This window comes from Saccostrea echinata, unplaced genomic scaffold (genome assembly GCF_033153115.1).
Source record: "Saccostrea echinata isolate AGI-Se365-2 ecotype Australia unplaced genomic scaffold, CSIRO_AGI_Sech_v1 ptg000059l, whole genome shotgun sequence".
NCBI classification, from domain to species: Eukaryota; Metazoa; Mollusca; class Bivalvia; order Ostreida; family Ostreidae; genus Saccostrea; species Saccostrea echinata.
The window spans coordinates 1655175-1676487 of NW_026889808.1; the positions used below are offsets into that span (position 1 = coordinate 1655175).

The 21313-nt window shown below is 32.5% G+C and overlaps 1 protein-coding gene across 2 annotated transcripts in view; it reads left to right on the plus strand.

Annotated features, from left to right (window-relative positions):
* The window catches only part of LOC133174743 (slit homolog 2 protein-like), a 138047-nt gene that overhangs the window by 105784 nt on the left and 10950 nt on the right, over positions 1-21313 (plus strand). For both annotated transcript variants that reach the window (XM_061309830.1, XM_061309831.1), the window contains exons 5-6: positions 11088-11159; positions 12589-12660. In XM_061309830.1, the coding sequence (XP_061165814.1) occupies positions 11088-11159; positions 12589-12660 (144 nt within the window). The remainder of the gene's footprint in view (positions 1-11087; positions 11160-12588; positions 12661-21313) is intronic.

Below are 21313 nucleotides of genomic sequence, written 5' to 3' on the forward strand. Positions count from 1 at the left end.
CAGGAAGCGAACCCAGGGTGCGCTTTGGGTTCGCTCTGGTGTTAGGTTGTGTCCGGTCGGTACTTTATTAATAAGAGTTATCATGATTAAGTTTTCATTCGTTTACCTATAAGATTTTCGTCTTTAAATTACCCCTATTCCTTACCTGAAAACATGTTTACCAAAAAAGAATCTCTTACAAAGCGGATTTTCAGAACAGTCAAGAAATATTCTGATTTATTTTTTAGCAATATTTAATGCTTAATTGATCTAAACTCTTTTAGATGGCGCACATGAAAAGTTCATTATTATTCATGTCAAAAATGTCAAACAGGCTTTAGTCGGGTTCGCAATTCAATTTAACCGATAATTGATAGATTGACAATAAGACACAATTTACTGAGAGAATAAGTCTTGAATTTTAATAATAAAATAAAATAAAACTTAGAAAAGAAATAAGTACTAGCATTTTTTTGCATTTTTTTTTTTAAATACATAAATAATATTATATATCCGATCTTTTGTCAACGATAATCGTTGCTGTTGTTTCGTCGTCCAGAAAAATGCAGTCTTTTGAGGATTCGCATATAAATTAGACAAAAAATGTTAAAGCTAAAGAAGAAGGTACGTTATGTACCAAAATCCGCCCTGTCCCAAAATCTGATGAAGATTTTTTTAAACATGTCTAAGATGTCTTCTTTTTAATTCAGCTTAATTTTTTTAATTATCTCAAATCAATTTTCCTACAAAGCTATCTGAATATAGATAGTTTCTTTTTGAAAATAACACTATGACGTTATGATGTCAACCTAACGACGCTAAGCAAATACGAGGGTTGTTGGAAAGTTTGTTATATTACTTTCAAGAAATATTAGAAAAGATAATATTTTCTTATATAAAAATATTTATTTTGTTGATGTGTGAAGTTTCATTCCATTCGATTTAACAGAAACCAATGTACTTCATTTTAAAACCAACATGTTTGGTAACCCCTGAGCTACATTATTAGGTCAAAAACATTGCGTCATGGTGTTTTAAAAAAATCTCCCTTTACATTTCACACAGTTTGGTCCAATGGCCACTTACTAAAAACCTTTCTCTATCAATTTTAATTTATTTTGCTAACAATCGTACCAGTAGCATAATTTTGTTTGTCCATATTTATTTTTTAATTATTTTACCGCGTAACTGTGCATTTACAGGGTCAGCAACTGTGAAGCGCCTTTCTCTTTCCATGACTTTACCAACTCAAAGTTTCTGTTTAGTTTTTTACATATAATCCATTTTCTCACAGACCACCCTGTCTGATACAGAGTTTTAATCAATCGAACACAGCCTCTATCATTTATACACATATGTACAAATCACTTTTGACTTTGCTCCCTACAATATTTTGAGAGTTTATTCTGAAGATTTCCAGAGTACAACACAAAATTTTAATATACCTTTAAAAATTGGTTTCTGTATAAATCTATACACATTTCCAATGCTGTACTGAGCGGTCATAAAAAAAATCTATGTTTGACCGCAAGTAAGATATTTGACCTGTCGATGGGAAATGGACCGCTTACGTCAAAATTCTGGGCGGGATCAGCTAAATATCATTTGCATTCGTTGGCGTTTGACATTGACGAAATTGACCAAGTTTACCCGCAGTGTGATTTAAGTATATTTATATCATGAAAGCCAGCAAAAGATACAAAAGTATAACAAAACATTCATTGACTATGTTCTCGGGCAAAATGCGTTTTTTCGGCCCGTCGATCAGTTAAATAATTGCCTCAGACATTTGGGTCTGACAATATGCGTACAAATGGCAGATTAATTTATATGATTTTAGAGAGAGAGAGAGAGAGAGAGAGAGAGAGAGAGAGAGAGAGAGAGAGAGAGATGAGTAAAGCATATTTAATAGTATGTTTATTTTAAGTATCGATTATTCTAATTCAAGCAATATTTTTTTTAATTTTTAAAAGCTAGACAATATTTCTTATGCGAATTACTCGGTTTGTTTTTAAGATTGCATTAAAACTTTTAACACTATTTTACAGAGTGTCAGATTTTTATGAGAAAGTATTAAAGATCAGATATTTTCGAAAAGTATTTGAGATTTTGATCAATAGATAACATTGAAAGGGCAAATTCCCCCGCCAATCCTTTCTAACGAGTCGCCGCCCCCCCCCCCCCCAAAAAAAAAATGAAAAAAGGACTGTCATTCGATTCATAATTTTATATGTCAATGGATGGCCCTTCTCAAATGCACGGATCAAGTATCCCCCCCTTTACAAGCTGGTAGAGATGCAGCATTTCTATTGGATAGTTGGCATATGTAACCGGTTTCAAATGGAGCGAGTCTGGAAAAAGGAGGAGACAAAGTTAGCTGATGTTTGTTTATTGGCGCCGACTCTCGAATACAAAAATTAGGTTGAACAACTGTACAATAAAAAAATACACATTCTTGAACACAGTAACATGTATGACTCGAAACAGATGCATTTATATAATCAAGGAACAATACTGATACTTGTATGTAGAACTTTCAACAGTAACTTATAATGGCAATGTAAACAAAATGACTAGATCTTTGAATTAATCCTGGTTATCCTGAGACTTTAACTAATGAGACTTGATTGATTGAAGTAATATGACTGACATAATAATACTGCCATTTTATGACACAAAGTTCAAAACCACAAAGTAGTACCTTAAACTTAATACTGAATTTAAACTGAAATAATATTAATAGTAATATGCTAAACTAATAAACACAACTCTTGGATAACAATCAGACATCATACAATAGCCAATTAGACTTTTACATTAACATAGTTATACTAATGGAAATGTAAACAATAAAATCTGTATGGGCGCAGTCATATTAGAAATGCCCAGATGTAGAAAGTGCGGGAATCATGACTTGTTGCTTTGACATCAACTACTACCTGACTCAACTAAATATTATGCTATGAATAACATTTTCTACATGTGTTTTATAAATCATGAACTAAAACATGAACAGGCCTAACTGTACGAATTTTGGCTACTTCACTATAAACTATTCATTACGTGATCTTAAAGCACATGGATTTGCACTGATCGCTTCAATAACAAAATATGCACAATTAACCTCAAATGCATCTAAATAAACATGTACACAATTAGCAAAGTATCTAACATGTCACCTTGTACAAAATCAATCAGATAAAATATAAAATAATCTGTTAATTACCTGGAAAAGGAGGAGACAAAGTTAGCTGAAGTTTGTTTATTGGCGCCGACTCTTGAATACAAAAATTAGGTCGTACCAAGAATCGTCGACAACAATCCGACTGTACTGCAACATTGCTAAAGTGTTATACATAAAAAAATAAATGGTACCCCCTTATTTTCCATACTATCACACATAGGCAACTTTCTAGCGTATTTTCTTCAACCAATTGAAGCTTTTTTATCACCTAAGTATAGCTTTTCAAAAAAAAAAAAAAAGAAAGAAAAAGAAAAAGAAAATAAAAAAAAATAAAAATAAATAAATAAAATAAAATAAACTATTTCTTTAAAGAACACTTTTACGATCTTTTTTTTTTTTTTTTTTTTTACAATACGTACTTAAAATTATAGATAAATACAATAGCTTGAAGTTTCGACTTTGTTGCTTGAAGTTAATATGAGAGCCTATCTTTAAGTAAGAATTGTAAGCATTCGATACCAAACCTATGGAGAGAGAAATCATAGTCCTTTATGCCTGCTTTGCAATCCATTACAGGTAGAGCGCTCGCTCCGAGATCGGAAGGTCATGTGTTCGAATGACGGCCGCGACCGACCTAAGTCGATAAAAAAAAATAGGAAGCAACTGTTCCTTCGTCAAGCGCGGGGTACCTTGAAGTGAAAGTTGCGGGTCTTTCGGATGAGACCTTAAAAACCAAGGCCCCGTGTCACGGTAGGTTCAAACATTTTTCCACACGTTTTTTTCACAACCGACCCCCCCCCCCCTCCCCCAATATACTAAATTCCTAAACTCTACCTATGCTACAGCAGATAGAGGGTTGGGGGGGGGGGCAGCATTTCAATGAACATTTTCAAAGTTTGGAAAAACGTGTGATGGGGCCCTGCTCCCCTGATTCTTCGTGCCTGATAAATAACTTGTTTTCAGACTTGCAATTGTCCACACTGACAGATAATTTTGTTCCACAGTACTTATATTAAATTGTGTGATACACATACACCGCCGTAATGGGGTGAAGAATTGAGTGACAGGTAACCTTGCTTAAAAGTGAACCCCTCATCCGATACAGCTTTTTATTTTTTTTTTTGTCCGAAATTCTTTTTTGGACCTTTCTGTCGCTTTCTCATTCGATCCAGTCCGGCTTCTTTTAACTTCACTGGATCCTCGACAGATAAGAAATTACAACTCTGTTATGTGTGGAATGATCTTAAGCAGAATATACGGGTAAAAAAATTAAATTTCACTAGGTGAAATATGAGCCTTTGTTTTTATATGCATAATAATAACAGCAATGTCTACAATATAAACTTATGCAGATGCAACAAGCTTATATTGTGCCTGAAATTTTAAAATCTGAAAATATATTGAAACATCAACCGTGCACTTGTATAAATGACTGAAAAAACAAGACTTCAGAATATTAAATAATTTGATCAATCCTGACCAAAGGCATCCAAAAGATTGGGAATTTTTCCCCCTAACGAAAACAAATGTTGCAAGGGGACCTATTATGACGTCATCTTTGAGTTTATTGCGTAATTTATTTACATTTGCAGACGTCAACTAGGCCGTTTCGGTAGCAAAATAAAATAAAGTCTAGGATTTAAGCATTTTCTTTTCTGCAATAATACTTTTAGTGATTTCATTTGTCAGCTAAACATTTTTATTTTATTGCTTTAAATTTAGTATATAAAATTGATCCCTTCCCTTCTTGCTGGCAACATTTATCAAGTGTAAGGCTTATCTGTATAAAATATTATCACAATTTGTCATTTCTATAAAATATTTTTGTAGTTTTTTTTTGCTATTTTCATGACAAATATATTTGTGTAAGCAATATGAATATGGTCAATAAATGATATTTTTTTTTATCATTATTACACGAAATACACAATTATTATTACTCCTAGATAAGAATTCGCCTCTCGACTAACTCAGAATCTGCCACAGGAAATAGTCATGAAATGTTAAAATAAACATACTGCACATATCTCGAGCAAAGTCTTACCCTTATTTTTGATTGTCTTTCATCAAATTATTTTCAAATATATGTTTTATTTTGCTCTAGGGGTGTGCACTACTTCAATTTTGGGAATTTGTTGTAAAAATAATGGAAAAAATAGCAATTTCCGGAATAAACGAATATTTAAAACCTGTGAATACCTCTAATCAACGTACTTGCAAAATTTTGTCATGCATATATCAAAACTACCAATCTTCTTCTACATGTACACAGTAGTTATATTTTTGCAAACGTGTATATCAAAATAAGAAAAAATTCCGGGCCTTCGAATAATACGTAACGTACTTAGTTCTTTAGCCCCCCCCCCCCCCAAAAAAAAAATACGTCATGATACGTCAATGAAATTCAACAAACTTTTTTTTTCTTTCTACACAATAAACTTCCAAACATACAGTTTATCTTCGAATAAATTATAAATGTTACATCAAGCAATGTTAGGACCACGCAGCGAAACCGCAAAACACAACCTATTTCTATAGTGGGTCTAGGGAAACCAAGTCCCCTTATATGAACATCTTTTATCCAATTTCAATGCTTCCTTTGCTTGCTGATTTAATGCTAGTAATCGTTATACTGATGCTGTTGTATAATTAATGCTACCGGTAGCAGCATCATGCTGCCAGAGGTAGATAATTGAATTTCAGCATTGCCGTTTCAACAGTAAAAGGGCCTTATATAATCATTTGATTATAATATTTCATTATGTATTAATAATTTGAATACTGCAACAATTTTTCCTTCTCTGTTTTATTTCTTTTTTTACTGAATAGAACCTCATTGATATTCTAATGATAGTAGGTCAATGTTGATTTTAAGTAGGCCAATGCTAATTTTATCCTTTGCTTGTTAATGCTGATCTTGGCAATGCTGTTTTGTAAATGCTGATCCTGATGCTAATTTGATACTGATGCTTTTGTTGCTCATGCTGATGCTGATAATGTAACAAAATTAATTCCCGGCACTGTAGTTTGCAATCAAGACCATAAATGATGATTGTTTTATAAGCAGCATTCATTTTGTTTCAAAGCGTTCCTGGGGGCCACAAGAGGGTGACAAAGTTAAATTTTTTACCAAATTTCCTCAATTTTGATGGAATGGAGTGATTTATATTTTATTTTTTTCCCTTTGAAAACATAAAGTACAAGCTTGCCTTTGAGAAATTTTGGATAAGCAAGGTATATTTAATACTGTTCCATGAAAAATATATATTTTGTAGATAGGCAAGCGTTTGCTCTATCTTTTGTGGAATAAAAAGTGTTTTAAAACTGATGAAAAATTGAACAAAATTAAGAATATTCGTATTTTTATCAAATTGACCTCTCCATGACATTGTGTATGATATCACTCAGAATCAATACCCATTTTATAAGAAGGATCAAAACAGATTTTTTATTGATATGTATTGCATCTTTAAAAGATACATCCAAACAGGGGATCAGAAAAGTGTCTTAGCACATTCAATAAAGCTGTAATACTAAGCAAACAAACACAAGACATTATTTTGAACACAGTCAAGATTTCTTTTCTTTAATTATGCTTTTTGTTTTCTGGTCCATAGTCAATTGTTGAGATTCTCAAGGTCGTAAAAATACATTTCGACGAACCACATTCAATTATTTTTAGAGTATGGTTCAATAATATGATTATATACGTGTAATTTTCTACCAAGAGTCTAATTTTTACAAAGTCTGGAAACTCAGTTGGATGGAAATAATTTGATTGTTGTACCATAGATACTTGTTTGAATTTATTACAAAAATTATTTAAATCCCTATATTCCAACAAGATAACCAATATTCCAAACAATGCCTTGTTTCAACGGGAAATGTAATAGCAACGCAAAATGTAATAAGCCGGGATTATTGCATTTTGCGATATAACATTTTACATCGAGATCAACGCAGAATGCTATACCGCAAAATGTCACAACAAAATTTTTAGGTTTATTACATTTTGCGTTATTACATTTCGTGTCCACATCAACGCAAAATGTAATAACGCAAAATATAATAACACGATTTTGGGATTTTTACATTTTGCGTTGTTACACGCAGGTGTGTTAAGGAAGCACTCAGATAATCTGACTTGACTAAATCAGTGATACGATATGACGTCATAGTAGGCGAGATGACGTCAATTTTAGAACACAAGTGTTCTTAATATTGTTATTTATTTTATTATTTTATTTATTTTAATTTAACTCCTGAAAATGAATACAAACTTGCAAATATTAACAAAACCTCAATGTTTTTATTCTATTATGCTGTATCTGTCACTTGAATTAAAATATACGACCGATGACGTCATAACTGTTCAACAAATAACTTGAGAATTGACTATGCTGTGTAACGAGACTTTGGCTAAGAAGGCATGTAAAAAGATACGTAAAATGGGATTTAGAAACAAATACTATAGATATTGTGTGTGATTCATGTGAAGTTCAGGTTTGTTAATCAGGCATGCTTATTTATTTCCATCAATTATATCTTCTATAAAAGACAGTCAGCTATTTACGTAAACCGGTCGGACTTTCCTCTGTCATTCGTGACAACAATAATGCAAAAGAACAACACTAAGCTGGATACTTCAAAACATAAGATTTGTACATATCGAAAGCTTGTGTTCTATAATACTTGGAAACTGCTGCTAGAATCGTGAGGTAAACATGATTTTAAGAAATATTTCGGGTTATATGTATATAATGCAAAACATCAGGCAAGGTTTCGTGCGAATATGTTGTTCTGTTAACCTTTTTTTTTATTAAGGAATATTCTGCCTTTAATAACAATCATGTGATGACGTCGTGGTGGTGCACCTCTTGGCCTCAGACACTCTATTGTCTTTATGCAATAGTTAATAATAGTTTAGGTTTTATCGGCGACTTTGATAAATTATCAAACTTAAACTTGGTATATATTCATATCATAATCAGTTTGAATATTAAAAGTGAAACTTATTAGTGTAAGTAAAATAAAAGTTTATTAAACAAGGATGGACATCAATTGTGTACCATATGCAGTGACTTCATAATGGAAAAAGGGACATAAACTCCATGAACTATATTTGTCTAAAGATAATACAAAGGTAACCTTGCTTTTCGGAGCGCCTTTAATGAGATTTACTTTGCAAGTAAAGTTTTGTAAAGGTGTTTTTTTTTATCAAGCAGTGATTGTGTATGTCATCACTGAGATTCAATACCCATTTTATAAGAATGATGAGATAACAGATATTTCTTTTTTTATTGCGAAGTATTGCACCAATCAGGAAGTCAAAAGGGGGCCTGAAATCATACGGATATTGTTCTTGTATGTAATAAGAAGGGCTAATCAAATAGATCTTGGGCCGACGCCTAAAATTACAATCGACTAATGTACATCTATGAATAGTTCTATCTTTATTCAACGTACTATTCAGTTTTTACAGAGTATATGTAAACTAAAAACATACAGTTATACAAAGGTTAGCAAATTTAGATATTTTACCAAATGTTTTCAATTCTGACTGTATTTTCCTTTGAAAACATATGCTTGCTGTATTTTTTTTAATTAAAAAGTGTTTTACAACTGATGAAAAATTACAGCTGTAATTAAGAATATTCGTATTTTCATCAACTTGACCTTCCTGTGACATTGTGTATGACATCACTTAGAATCAATACCCATTTTATAAGAAGGATGAAAACAGATTTTTTTAGTTCACCTGAGCCGAAGGCTCAAGTGAGCTTTTTTGATCAAAATTTGTCCGTTGTCTGTCGTCGTCGGCGTCTTTTTTTCGTAAACTTTTCACATTTTCATCTTCTTCTCCAGAACTACTGGGCCAATTTCAATCAAACTTGGCACAAAGTATCCTTGGGTAAAGGGGATTCAAGTTTGTTCAAATGAAGTGCCACTCCCTCCTCAAAGGGGAGATAATTACGAAATAGCAAAAATTAATGGCATTATTGAAAAATCTTCTTCTCAAGAACCAATGGGCCAGGAAAGATGAAACTCATATGGAATTATTGTCAGGTAGTGTAGATTCACGTTTGTTCAAATCATGACCCCGGGGGGTAGGGTGGGGCCACAATGGACGATCAAAGTTTTACGTAGGAATATATAGGAAAAATCTTCAAAAATCTTCTTCTCAAGAACAGCAAAGCTATGAGTGGTCATATTTATATGGAAGCATCCTCATGTGGTGTAGATTCAAGTTTGTTCAAATCATGACCCCTGGGGGTAGGGTGGGGCCACAATGGACGATCAAAGTTTGACATAGGAATATATAGGAAAAATCTTAAAAAATCTTCTTCTCAAGTACAGCAAAGCTATGAGTGGTCATATTTATATGGAAGCATCCTCATGTGGTGTAGATTCAAGTTTGTTCAAATCATGACCCCGGGGGTAGGGTGCGGCCACAATGGACGATCAAAGTTTGACATAGGAATATATAGGAAAAATCTTAAAAAATCTTCTTCTCAAGATTAGCAAAGCAATGATTGGTAATATTTATTTGGAAACATCCTCAGGTGGTGTGGGTTCAAGTTTGTTCAAATCATGACCATCGGGGGTAGGGTGGGGCCACAATGGACGACAATTAAAGTTTAACATACATAGAAGAATATAGGAAAAATCTTCTTATCAAGAACAGCACAGCCATGATTGGTCAAATTTATATGGAAGCATCTGCAGGTGGTGTAGATTTAAATTTGTTCAAATTATGACCCCTGGGGTAGGGTGGGGCCACAATGGACGATCAAAGTTTTACATAGGAATATATAGGAAAAATCTTCTTCCCAAGAACAGCAAAGCTATGAGTGGTCATATTTATATTGGAAGCATCCTCAGGTGGTGTAGATTCAAGTTTGTTCAAATCATGACCCCCAGGGTAAGGGTGGGGCCACAATGGACAATCAAAGTTTAACAGAGGTGTACATAGGAAAAATCTTCAAAAATCTTCTTCTGAAGAACAGCAAAGCTTTGATTGGATATATTTTTTGAAAGCATCCTCAGGTAGTGTAGATTCAAGTTTGTTCAAATCATTACCCCCGGGGGTAGGGTGGGGCCACAATGAACGTTCAAAGTTTTATATAGGAATATATAAGAAAAACCTTAAAAAATCTCAAGAACAGCAAAGCCACGGTTTGTAATATTTATATGGAAGCATCCTCAGATAGTGTAGATTCAAATTTGTTCAAATCATGACCTCCAGGGGTAGGGTGGGGTCACAATGAAAGTTCAAACTTGTAGAGAAAAAAAGTCACAGTTAGTCAAAAAATTATGTAAGCAGTGTAGATTTAATTTTGTTCAAGTCATACCCCCCCCCCAATCCCTTTTAGGGGTAGGTTGGGACCATTTATGCATTTAAGCTTTTCAATACTAAACTGATTTTTCCTTTTTTCCTGGCCACAGTGCTCAGGTGAGCGATGTGGCCCCTGGGCCTCTTGTTTATTATTGAAAAGTATTGCACCTTTCTTATGATTCATCCAAACAAGGGGTCAGAAAGGGTTTTAGCCTATCTTCAAACACATTGAATAAAGCTGGTCAGAAAGGGTTTTAGCCTATCTTCAAACACATTGAATAAAGCTGTAAAATTACATATAAACTAACAAAGAACGTTTTTTGAACTCAGTCATAATTTCTTTTCTTGATTTATACGATTTATTTCATGGACCACAGTCAATTGTTGAAATTTTCAATGTCGTAAAAATACATTTCGGCGAAACTCGTTCAATATTTTTTGAGTATGATTCAATTATAATTTTATATATGTGTTATCTAATACCAAGAGTTCAATTTTTAAAAAATGTCGGTAAACTCAGTTAGATGGAAATAAACTGAATGGTCGTGGAATAGATCTTGAATGAATTTATGACAAAATATATTTCAGATCGCTATATTGGAACAAGATAACCACCATTCCGGACAATGCCTTTAGAGGAATGCCAAATTTACAGACACTGTAAGTTTTTGAACATTTTTTTTTTCTTGTATCAAAATAAAAGAGTGATAGGTGAAGTGCTGCATTAAGTCTTTCAGGAACATGTTCAAACTCAAAGATAGAAGTATTTTCCTTACGTGACTGCTCTACCTGTTTTTCTGACTTAAATGCTTGGATTTAGTAGACACGCACATATGAAATAATTGTAAACCTGTAGGGTGTAGAACGGACGATTTCTTTGAACACTTTAAACCTGGTATATATTCATATCATAATCATTTTGAATATTAAAAGTGAACGTATAAGTGTAAGTAAAATAAAAGTTTATTAAACAAGGATGGACATCAATTGTGTACCATATGCAGTGACTTCATAATGGAAAAAGGGACATAAACTCCATGAACTATATTTGTCTAAAGATAATACAAAGGTAACCTTGCTTTTTTGGAAGCGCCTTTAATGAAATTTACTTTGCAAGTAACGTTTTGTAAAGGTGTTTTTTTTTTCAAGCAGTGATTGTGTATGTCATCACTTAGATTCAATACCCATTTTATAAGAATGATGAGATAACAGATATTTCTTTTTTTTATTGCGAAGTTTTGCACCTTTTAAGTAAATCCAATCAAGAAGTCAAAAGGGGGCCTGAAATCATACGGATATTGTTCTTGTATGTAATAAGAAGGGCTTATCAAATAGATCTTGGGCCGACGCCTAAAATTACAACCGACTAATGTACATCTATGAATAGTTCTATCTTTATTCAACGTACTATTCAGTTTTTACAGAGTATATGTAAACTGAAACATACAGTTATACAAAGGTTAGCAAATTTAGATATTTTACCAAATGTCTTCAATTCTGACTGTATTTTCCTTTGAAAACATATGCTTGCTGTATTTTTTTTAATTAAAAATGTTTTACAACTGATGAAAAACTACAGCTGTAATTAAGAATATTCGTATTTTCATCAACTTGACCTTCCTGTGACATTGTGTATGATATCACTTAGAATCAATACCCATTTTATAAGAAGGATGAAAACAGATATTTTTTTTTATTATTATTGAAAAGTATTGCACCTTTCTTATGATTCATCCAAACAAGGGGTCAGAAAGGGTTTTAGCCTATCTTCAAACACATTGAATAAAGTTGTAAAACTACATAAACAAAGAACGTTTTTTGAACTCAGTCATAATTTCTTTTCTTGATTTATACTTTTTATTTTATGGACCACAGTCAATTGTTGAAATTTTCAATGTCGTAAAAATACATTTAGGCGAAACTCGTTCAATATTTTTTGAGTATGATTCAATTATAATTTTATATATGTGTTATCTAATACCAAGAGTTCAATTTTTAAAAAAAAAAGTCGGTAAACTCAGTTAGATGGAAATAAACTGAATGGTCGTAGAAGAGATCTTGAATGAATTTATGACAAAAATTATTTCAGATCGCTATATAACAATGAGATAACCACCATTCCGGACAATGCCTTTAGTGGAATGCCAAATTTACAGAGACTGTAAGTTTTTGAACATTTTTTTTTGGTGTCAAATTAAAAGAGTGAAAGGTGAAGTGCTGCATTAAGTCTTTCAGGAACATGTTCAAACTCAAAGATAGAAGTATTTTCCTAACGTGACTGCTCCACCTGTTTTTCTGACTTAAATGCTTGGATTTAGTAGACACGCACTTATGAAACAATTGTAAACCTGTAGGGTGTAGAAAGGACGATTTTTTTGAACATTTTAAACTTGGTATATATTCATATCATAATCATTTTGAATATTAAAAGTGAACTTATAAGTGTAAGTAAAATAAAAGTTTATTAAACAAGGATGGACATTAATAGTGTACCATATGCAGTGACTTCATAATGGAAAAAGGGACATAAACTTCATGAACTGTATTTATCTTGTAAGAACAAATTTGATTTTGTTGTTGGTACAATGAACTAAAATTTTGCAATGGTATTGATCAGGATAGACAAGTCATAATTATCGATACTTAGTAATAAAATATCGACAATGTAAAGTTACTATTAAGATTATTGACTAAGAGCAATAAAATTGGGAATTCTGAAGTAGAAAAGTAAAAAAGCTTAGGACTACTAAAAAACTTTAAAACATACGGTTTATCTTTGAATAAATTGTAAATGTTACATCAAGCAATGTTAGGACCACGCAGCGAAACCGCAAAACACGACTATTTCTATAATGGGTCTAAAGAAAACAAGTCCTCTAATATGAACATCTATCATCCAATTATTGAATTGAAATCACGATACCACTTAATTGTGCCGAAAGACAATGTATGGTGAAGGCCGAAGTTCGCCCCCTAGTTTGATATTAGAAAATAGATACATATTTGACTGGTGATAGTTTGCAATCAAGAACATTAATGATGCTTGTACCAATGGCGCTGTTCTATTCTGATGAAATCCCAGAAATATATACAATCTCCATACGATCACGTGGAATTAAACTTTTGAAAGAGATACATTTTTATTTTCTTACACAAGACCTTAAATGGAGATTATACGGAATTAACTTTCAAGAGTAATATCCCCGAGGAAATCATATTCATAATGTTTTTTTTTATATGTAGGTAATTAGAAGAGCTAATCAAAAAACTCGTAGCTGACGTCTACCCTAAAAAAAAATTACCATAGTTAACTATAGCTATAAGCTGGAATCTGACTGACTTGATTCAAATCATCGAATATGAAATACGAGGGGTGATCAAAAAGTTTGCGAACTAATTGAATTACTTCCTTAAAAGAAATGAAATGAGGTTTCAGTGCTCATTTTTCTTTTAAAATAGTCCTCTCCGATTATAATGTATATCTGCCATTGTTCTGGCCAGGCGCGAATCACTTGATTCAGGCGGTCACGTGACATGCTCCGAAGCGTTCTGTTCACAGAAGCTAAAGGAATTCTTAACATGCAAGTTATTTTTTATAACAAGAACAGCCCATCTGTCAGAAATGGCCAAATCTCGGCAATAGGATGGGAGGATAAGGACATCCCTTCCCATAATTAGCATGGTGATCATCAAAACCCCAGTCCTCTGTCTCGGGGACGTCGTTTATCCATTGTGGATAAAGTATGGACGAACTCTTTTTATCATATCTCATATATCTAAAGTCTAAAATAAACTATATTTTAGGGAGTTAATAATTATATTAATGTTAAGATATTCAACTATTTCTCTAATTGTAACTTTGCGATATTTCATAACAAATTGCTCAACCAGGGACGCATCTTTTACTCGGCTTGATTTCGCAGGGCAATAGAACAAACATCATTTTTAACCATCTCCCTGACTTCACTAGAACAATCAATCCAATTAATGATTGAACTTCTGGTAAGTCTTTTGTCTACATAAACCTTGTACAAATTATCATATTCTACTGCAAAGGAATCCCCAAGATATACGTTAAACTTTACAGGCGCTCGTTGCTCGAGTACGACTGAGTCAAACATTTTTTTCTCACAAGTCATCTACATATTGACGTCATTTTCACATTGTGATGTCACAGACACGGAGCAAAACATTATATAACACCTGGTATTTATAGAATATGTGTATGACTATATGAGTGTCAAATGTCATTCTGATCTGAATTGTGGTTTTGTAAATATAGAGATAGTTTGCAATCTTTTTGATCACTCCTTGTAAGTTTATAAAAGTGAGTTCCATACTCGCCTAAAAAGAATATATGGAATTACTTGGTCAAACAATTATCATTTGTATTAAATAATACGTTATGACATAACTGTGCCGAAGGACAAGGTATGGTAAAGGTCAAATTTAGGCACCTTTTTTTGATATTAAAAAAGAGAAAAACATTTCACTGGTGATAGTTTGTAATCAAGATCATAAATGATGCTTGTTTTATAAGCAGCATTCATTTTGTTTCAAAACGTTCACGGGGGCCACAAAAAGGTGAGAAATTTAATTCTTTTTTTTTTAACAAATTTCCTAAATTTCGATGGAATGGAGTCATTTATATCTTATTTTTCCTTTGAAAACGTAAAGCGTAAGTTTGCCTATCAGAGATTTTGGATACACCATGTATACTTCAGACTAATCCATGAAAAATATAAATTTTGTAGATGGACAGGCGTTTATTCTATGTTTTTTTTTTATTATTGAAAAACACGGGGGTCACAAGGGGAAGACAAATTTAAATATTTTACAAAATTTATTTAATTTTTATGGAATGGTGCCATCTTTTTTTTTTTTTTTTTTTCCTTTGAAAACATAAAGCTCAAACTTGCGTATCCGAGATTTTGGATACACAAGATGTATCTCATACTGATCAATGAAATATATAAATTTTGTAGATAGGCAGGCTTTTGCTCTGTTTTTGTTTAAAAGTGTTTTACAATTCATGAAAAATTGAACAAAATGAAGGATATTCGTAGTTTCATCAAATTCACCTTTCTGTGATATTGTGTATGTCATCACTTAGATTCAATACCCATTTTATAATGTCAAAGGATTAGTATTTACCATATGTTACTATGTATGATAATTTGCGCATCCGTCATCTCATTCATTCATTCATTCATTCATTCATTCATTCATGGTTTGTAAGTTCATTACCTCTGATGTCATACGGTGAGTTTGGGATGTGTATGGGTGTGTTTGACTTGTTTCTCCAGTCATTGCACATGGCTGGTGCGAATTTTATTAACCTTTGCAGCAGTAATATTATTTTAAATCACTTGATGAAAACCCTCTGATATAGACGCGTACGGACGTTAGGATGACTGTCATTGTCCGTAACTTAGCTTTATAATTAGGAGCTTAAATTCTGTCTACATGGTAAGATATTTTAATAAAACTATTTTATATTTTCAGTAAATTGATTTATGAATTAAATATTTGATATACTAGTAAATTTCATTTAAATATTTAATGTGTGAATGGACGGTACGTAAGTTTTCATATTTACTGTAGATCACCATATCATTGATGATATAACATAAATTACTTTATCAAATACCATCATGTCAATGGACAATAAATAAAGTAAAATTGCAAACGGTTGCCCGGAGTTTCTCTTATCCAAGAACTGTTAATTAAAAAAGTTAACACCCTTGACAAAAAGAATGATGAGATAACAGCTATTTCTTTTTTTATTGAGAAGTAATGCATTTTTAAGATAAATCCAGTCAAGAAGTCAAAAAGGGGTCTGAAATCATATGGATATTGTTCTTTTATGTAATTAGAAGGGCTAATCAAATAGATCTTGGGCTGACCCCTAAAATTACAACCGATAAATGTACAATTATGAATATTTCTACCTTTATTCAACGTACTATTCACTTTTTACAGAGTACATGTAAACTATAAAACATACAATTTTACAAAGGGTTACAAAGTTAGATATTTTTCCTAATTTCTTCAATTCTGGTGGTATTGTGTCATATATATTCTATTTTTTTATGTTCCATTGATTTCCTAAATACTTTGCCGAGTGGACTAAGCTTGTATTTGACCAGAAAGGCAGAACCAGTAACACAGTGTTGAATTGAAAAAAAAGTCATTTAATCAAAAATGACGAATATAAAACTTGTACAAATAATGGGGTCAGAAAAGACTAGAAAATATTGACAAAGAGTATCTTCAATAAGTATAATGCAATCTGACCCCCAACAAACATAACATACAACTACATGAGAATCAACTTCTCAATTACCTACAAAACACAACCTGCCTGTCCACCAAAAAGGTGGGTTATCTAAAAAATAAAGGCCAGATATCCAATAGGATATTGGATCCGCCCACCCAAAGGCGACTCGGAGAGAGAAATAATTATCTATTTCCTTACGAGATAAAATATGAAACTATCAAAAATGAAAAGAAACCAAAGTGTTTGGGAACAATCCAGAAGTACCTATAATTGGCATTATTAACTAGTATTCAAAACTTTTCACAATACAGAAATTAATATATGCATTATATACATCATAAATATGAGACAAAAATCATGTTTCTCAATGACTTAGTACTTTTCAGTCTACACAGTGTGACCACCAGCAAGGCAAACCCCTTGTAATCAGATATTGATAACAAGAAATTTTTAAAACAATTAAAATGAATATCTACATGGTAAATTTTTGTTAAAAATAAAGCACAAAGGCAGCAGACAACTTCTGAACTGTCTTGTGATCAGCATTGCTTATTTGGTAAAACAAGAGTACTTTGATTAAAAGAATACGCTAGGGAGATAATGCCTCGTGTTATCTGCTCGACCTTCCCTCGTGCAATGTCATTTTTTCCCAACTGAATAAAGCAGACATGTGATACAGACACAAACCCGTAGCATCTCTGCTGACCGGGCTAAGTGGGCTATCTTTAGACCTCCTCGGGCACGAACTTCAAAGTGAAAACGTTCAGCATCTAAATTTAAATCCCTTAAGTCCATTCGAGAATCCATGCAGCGTTGTAAACGAGTTATAAATGAATGTCCAATCAAACAACAATGAAGAAAATTCGGATTGTCCATGTTGTGACCCATCTCCGTAACCGGTTCTAACCGGATCGCGCACTCAGTCTAAACACAAACACGTACATACAAAACAAACTCACTGTTTCAATATATCAGGATGTCTAATCTTCTTTCCTTCAAGGAATAGTTGTATTCCTAAGTTTCACATAATGCACACGAAGAAAGTACAGTTAATCCATAGAAATAGTCGATATTAATGATAATTTGCGTTGAAAAATTTGCGTGGCTTATCCTTTCAGTAAAATAATAAACAATGATCACTTGATGGTGAGCAGCCACAATGATTGGCTAAAAAGGCCAAACTGTGGTTTGGGTAAAGCTAGATACATAACAAGGTTACATAAAACTAGGTATGTGTAAAACTAGGAGCATAAACTCCTAAATAAAATTGACAAACATTGGATATGAATAATACATGTCACATAAAGGTTATTATTTTGTCTTTTATAAATAATAACTTATTTCCTTTGAAAACATATGCTTGCTGTGTGTTTTTCAAATTAAAAAGTGATATCTATTTTATTTAGAAGAATGACACTTTTTTTACTTAAAAATTCCAAGGAACTTTTGGAAAATTTGAAATCACAAGATTTTTACCAAAATCAACAGCTTAAAAACTTACGACTTTCCAACTTTATGCACAACCATTCCCCACGATAAATTAAAATCCAGGCTTTTTGACATCATTGACAGCTGCTTTTTCAATAAAAATGGAACTCGTAAATTAACTAACCTTGTCATTGGTCATTTCCAAAATTATTTTGTTAAAAAAACATTCTGATTGTACACACAAGTACTCTGATGTTGACATTAAAAAGATGCTTTAGTTTCTGATTGACAATATCTATGTGATTTTGGAGACCAGGTCTTCCAACAATCTATTAGTTTCCAATTGCGCCCCGTTATTAGCAGACCTCTTTTTGTATTCATATGAAGCAGAATTTGTCCAATATCTTGTACGTGAAAAGAAGAAAACACTTGCTGTGGCCTTCAACTCGACATTTAGATATATCGACGATGTATTGTCAATTAACAATGGCTATTTCCATTCTTATGTCGATACAATATATCCTTGTAAGCTTGAGATAAAAGATACCACAGAGTCTGACACATCTGTTTCATATTTGAATATTTTATTTGAAAGAGACGTTAATGGTAATCTAACAACCAAGCTTTATGATAAACGTGATGACTTTAACTTTTCAATCGTCAACTTCCCTTACTTATGCAGCAATATACCTTCATCACCTGCATAGGGGGTATATATCTCTCAGTTGATTCGATACGCAAGATCATGCTCTACGTATGTACAATTCCTAAAACGAGGTAAATTATTGACAAACAAGTTGATGAAACAAGAATATCAGCTGTCTCGTTTAAAGTGATCATTTCGTAAGTTCTATGGTCGATAGAATGACCTTGTCAGCAAATACAATTTATCATTGAGTCAAATGCTGACTGACGTTTTTCATTCAAATTTTTAGGCCATTATTTACACACTGAATTGTCGACGGATTTTTCCGTAATTTCCCGATCATGACAAGGAGTACACGGCGGGTGTGACCGGTCGGCAGAAGATGCTCACTCCTCCATGGCACCTGATCCCACCTCTGATGTTTGGAGGTCCGTGTTTGCTCTCTGCTCCTATTTTGTATTGTTTGATGGACTTTTGAGCCTAACTACTGTTGGTGGATAATGAGTAGATTATTTGACGCTATAGAATGCATGATGAAGTGTTCCGAAGGCTTATTGCCAAGGGTGAAATATTTACTTCCTACTTAATATTTCAGACTGAAAAAATCAGGCACGATAGGTTTTTATTGGGGCTTGTCATATTTGATGAGTGACAGGTGTAGTGCTGCATTAAGTCTTTCAGGAACATGCTTAAACTCAAACAAAGATAAAAGTATTTTCCCTACGTGCTTGCTGAACATGTTTTTTTCTGACTAAAATGCTTGGATTTATTAGACATGTACTTATTAACAAGTGTAAACCTAAACCTATAGGGTTTAAAACGGACATTTTATTTGAACATTTTAAACTTGGAATATACTCATACCTTATTAGTGTAAGTAAAATAAATGTTTATTAAACAAGGATGGAAATTAATAGTATAACAAAAGCATTGACTTTATAGTTGAAAAAGGGACTTAAATTCCATGAACTATATTTATCTTGTTAGAACAAATTTAATTTTGTTGTTGGTACAATGAACTATAATTTTCCAATAGTACTGATCGGGATAGACAAATCATAATCATCGATACTTATAATAAAATTTCATTGAAAATGCAAAGTTATAATTAAGTTTATTGACTAAAAGTAATAAAATAAGGAACTTTGAAGAAGATAAGTAAAAAAAGCTTAGGGCTAGAACTTGTATGGTGCAAAGATGGTGACTAAGTCTATAAATAATACTAGTGTAGGCATACCTCGATTGGAGGATGGTGCCATGTTGGGTTCAAAGATAATTTGCCAGAACTACGTACCGGTGTAGTGGCAAGGCAATAGCTAGTAAGACAGCCATTAAAAAATTACATTAGATCGGATTTTATAAGATATTGAATTTTTTTTTTCTATTTAAGGAGGCTGGGGGGTCAACAAATTAGCCATCAGATATAACTTATTTTTTTAGATATGATATCTTAAGCTGTCAACTATCATTTGGCAAAGAAAAAATTCATACATTTTAGTTTTAAAATTTGATCATTTTTGTATATCTTTATATGGAGCTCTTCTTCTAAAGGAGATCAATATAGTCTAAAAATGGCTACAACCACCCAGCCCTCTTAAAATCAGTTTAAAAGATACAGAAATACTGTCACCCAGTTAAAACAAAATAAGATCTCTATCTTCCTAGTCATCTTCATCATGCATATAGTCTTTCGTAATTAAATTGTCATTGAATGGATATCTTATACAGACTGATTAATAAATTGACATGTGTCAATCAAAGTTAAGTTAAGTATGGTAAATACGTATTCAATAAAAATACAAGGGTTGTACTGAAATTATTGCGACATTTACTTTTACTCCATAAAGAAAAGAGAGAAAATCATTAAATTCGTCAACATTTTAGCAAGAACAAACAAAGGAAATGTGCAAAATTTCAAATTAATAAGATAATTAGGTAAGTCGCGCTAAAATTATAAACTTGCATTTGTTTCTTGATCTGGAGCGGCATCGCTATTTCATTTTAACGTCACTCCAGCATTAGATCTTTTCTCATGTTAAAACGATGGGGAAGAGTAAACTGCTCTTTCTCTATCATCACTTACAACACTTTTTTGGAAATCAAATTCTATCTTTACTTAAACAATTCTTTAACAAAATGAAATGTATGTTGTTGCGACCCCAATGTAAAATTACATGAAGTGTGACTTGATATTATGCTGTTCCGATTTTTGCACAGTGGGCCAACGTTATTTAGTCCGTGATAATTGAGCCTTTGATTTTTACTCTGGTTGATTTTTTTTTTTTTTTGTTTAGAAAAAAACAATATACGGATGAAAAGAAACAAATTTTCAGACATTTTTTTCCCCATTTTTATTGATTTAGCAGGTCATTAAGTCTGAACAAGAGTTCAATACAGTGCTCAAGTTTTTGAGGATCTCCGTATTTCTGATCGAAATTAAAATAGACTTGCACAAAATGA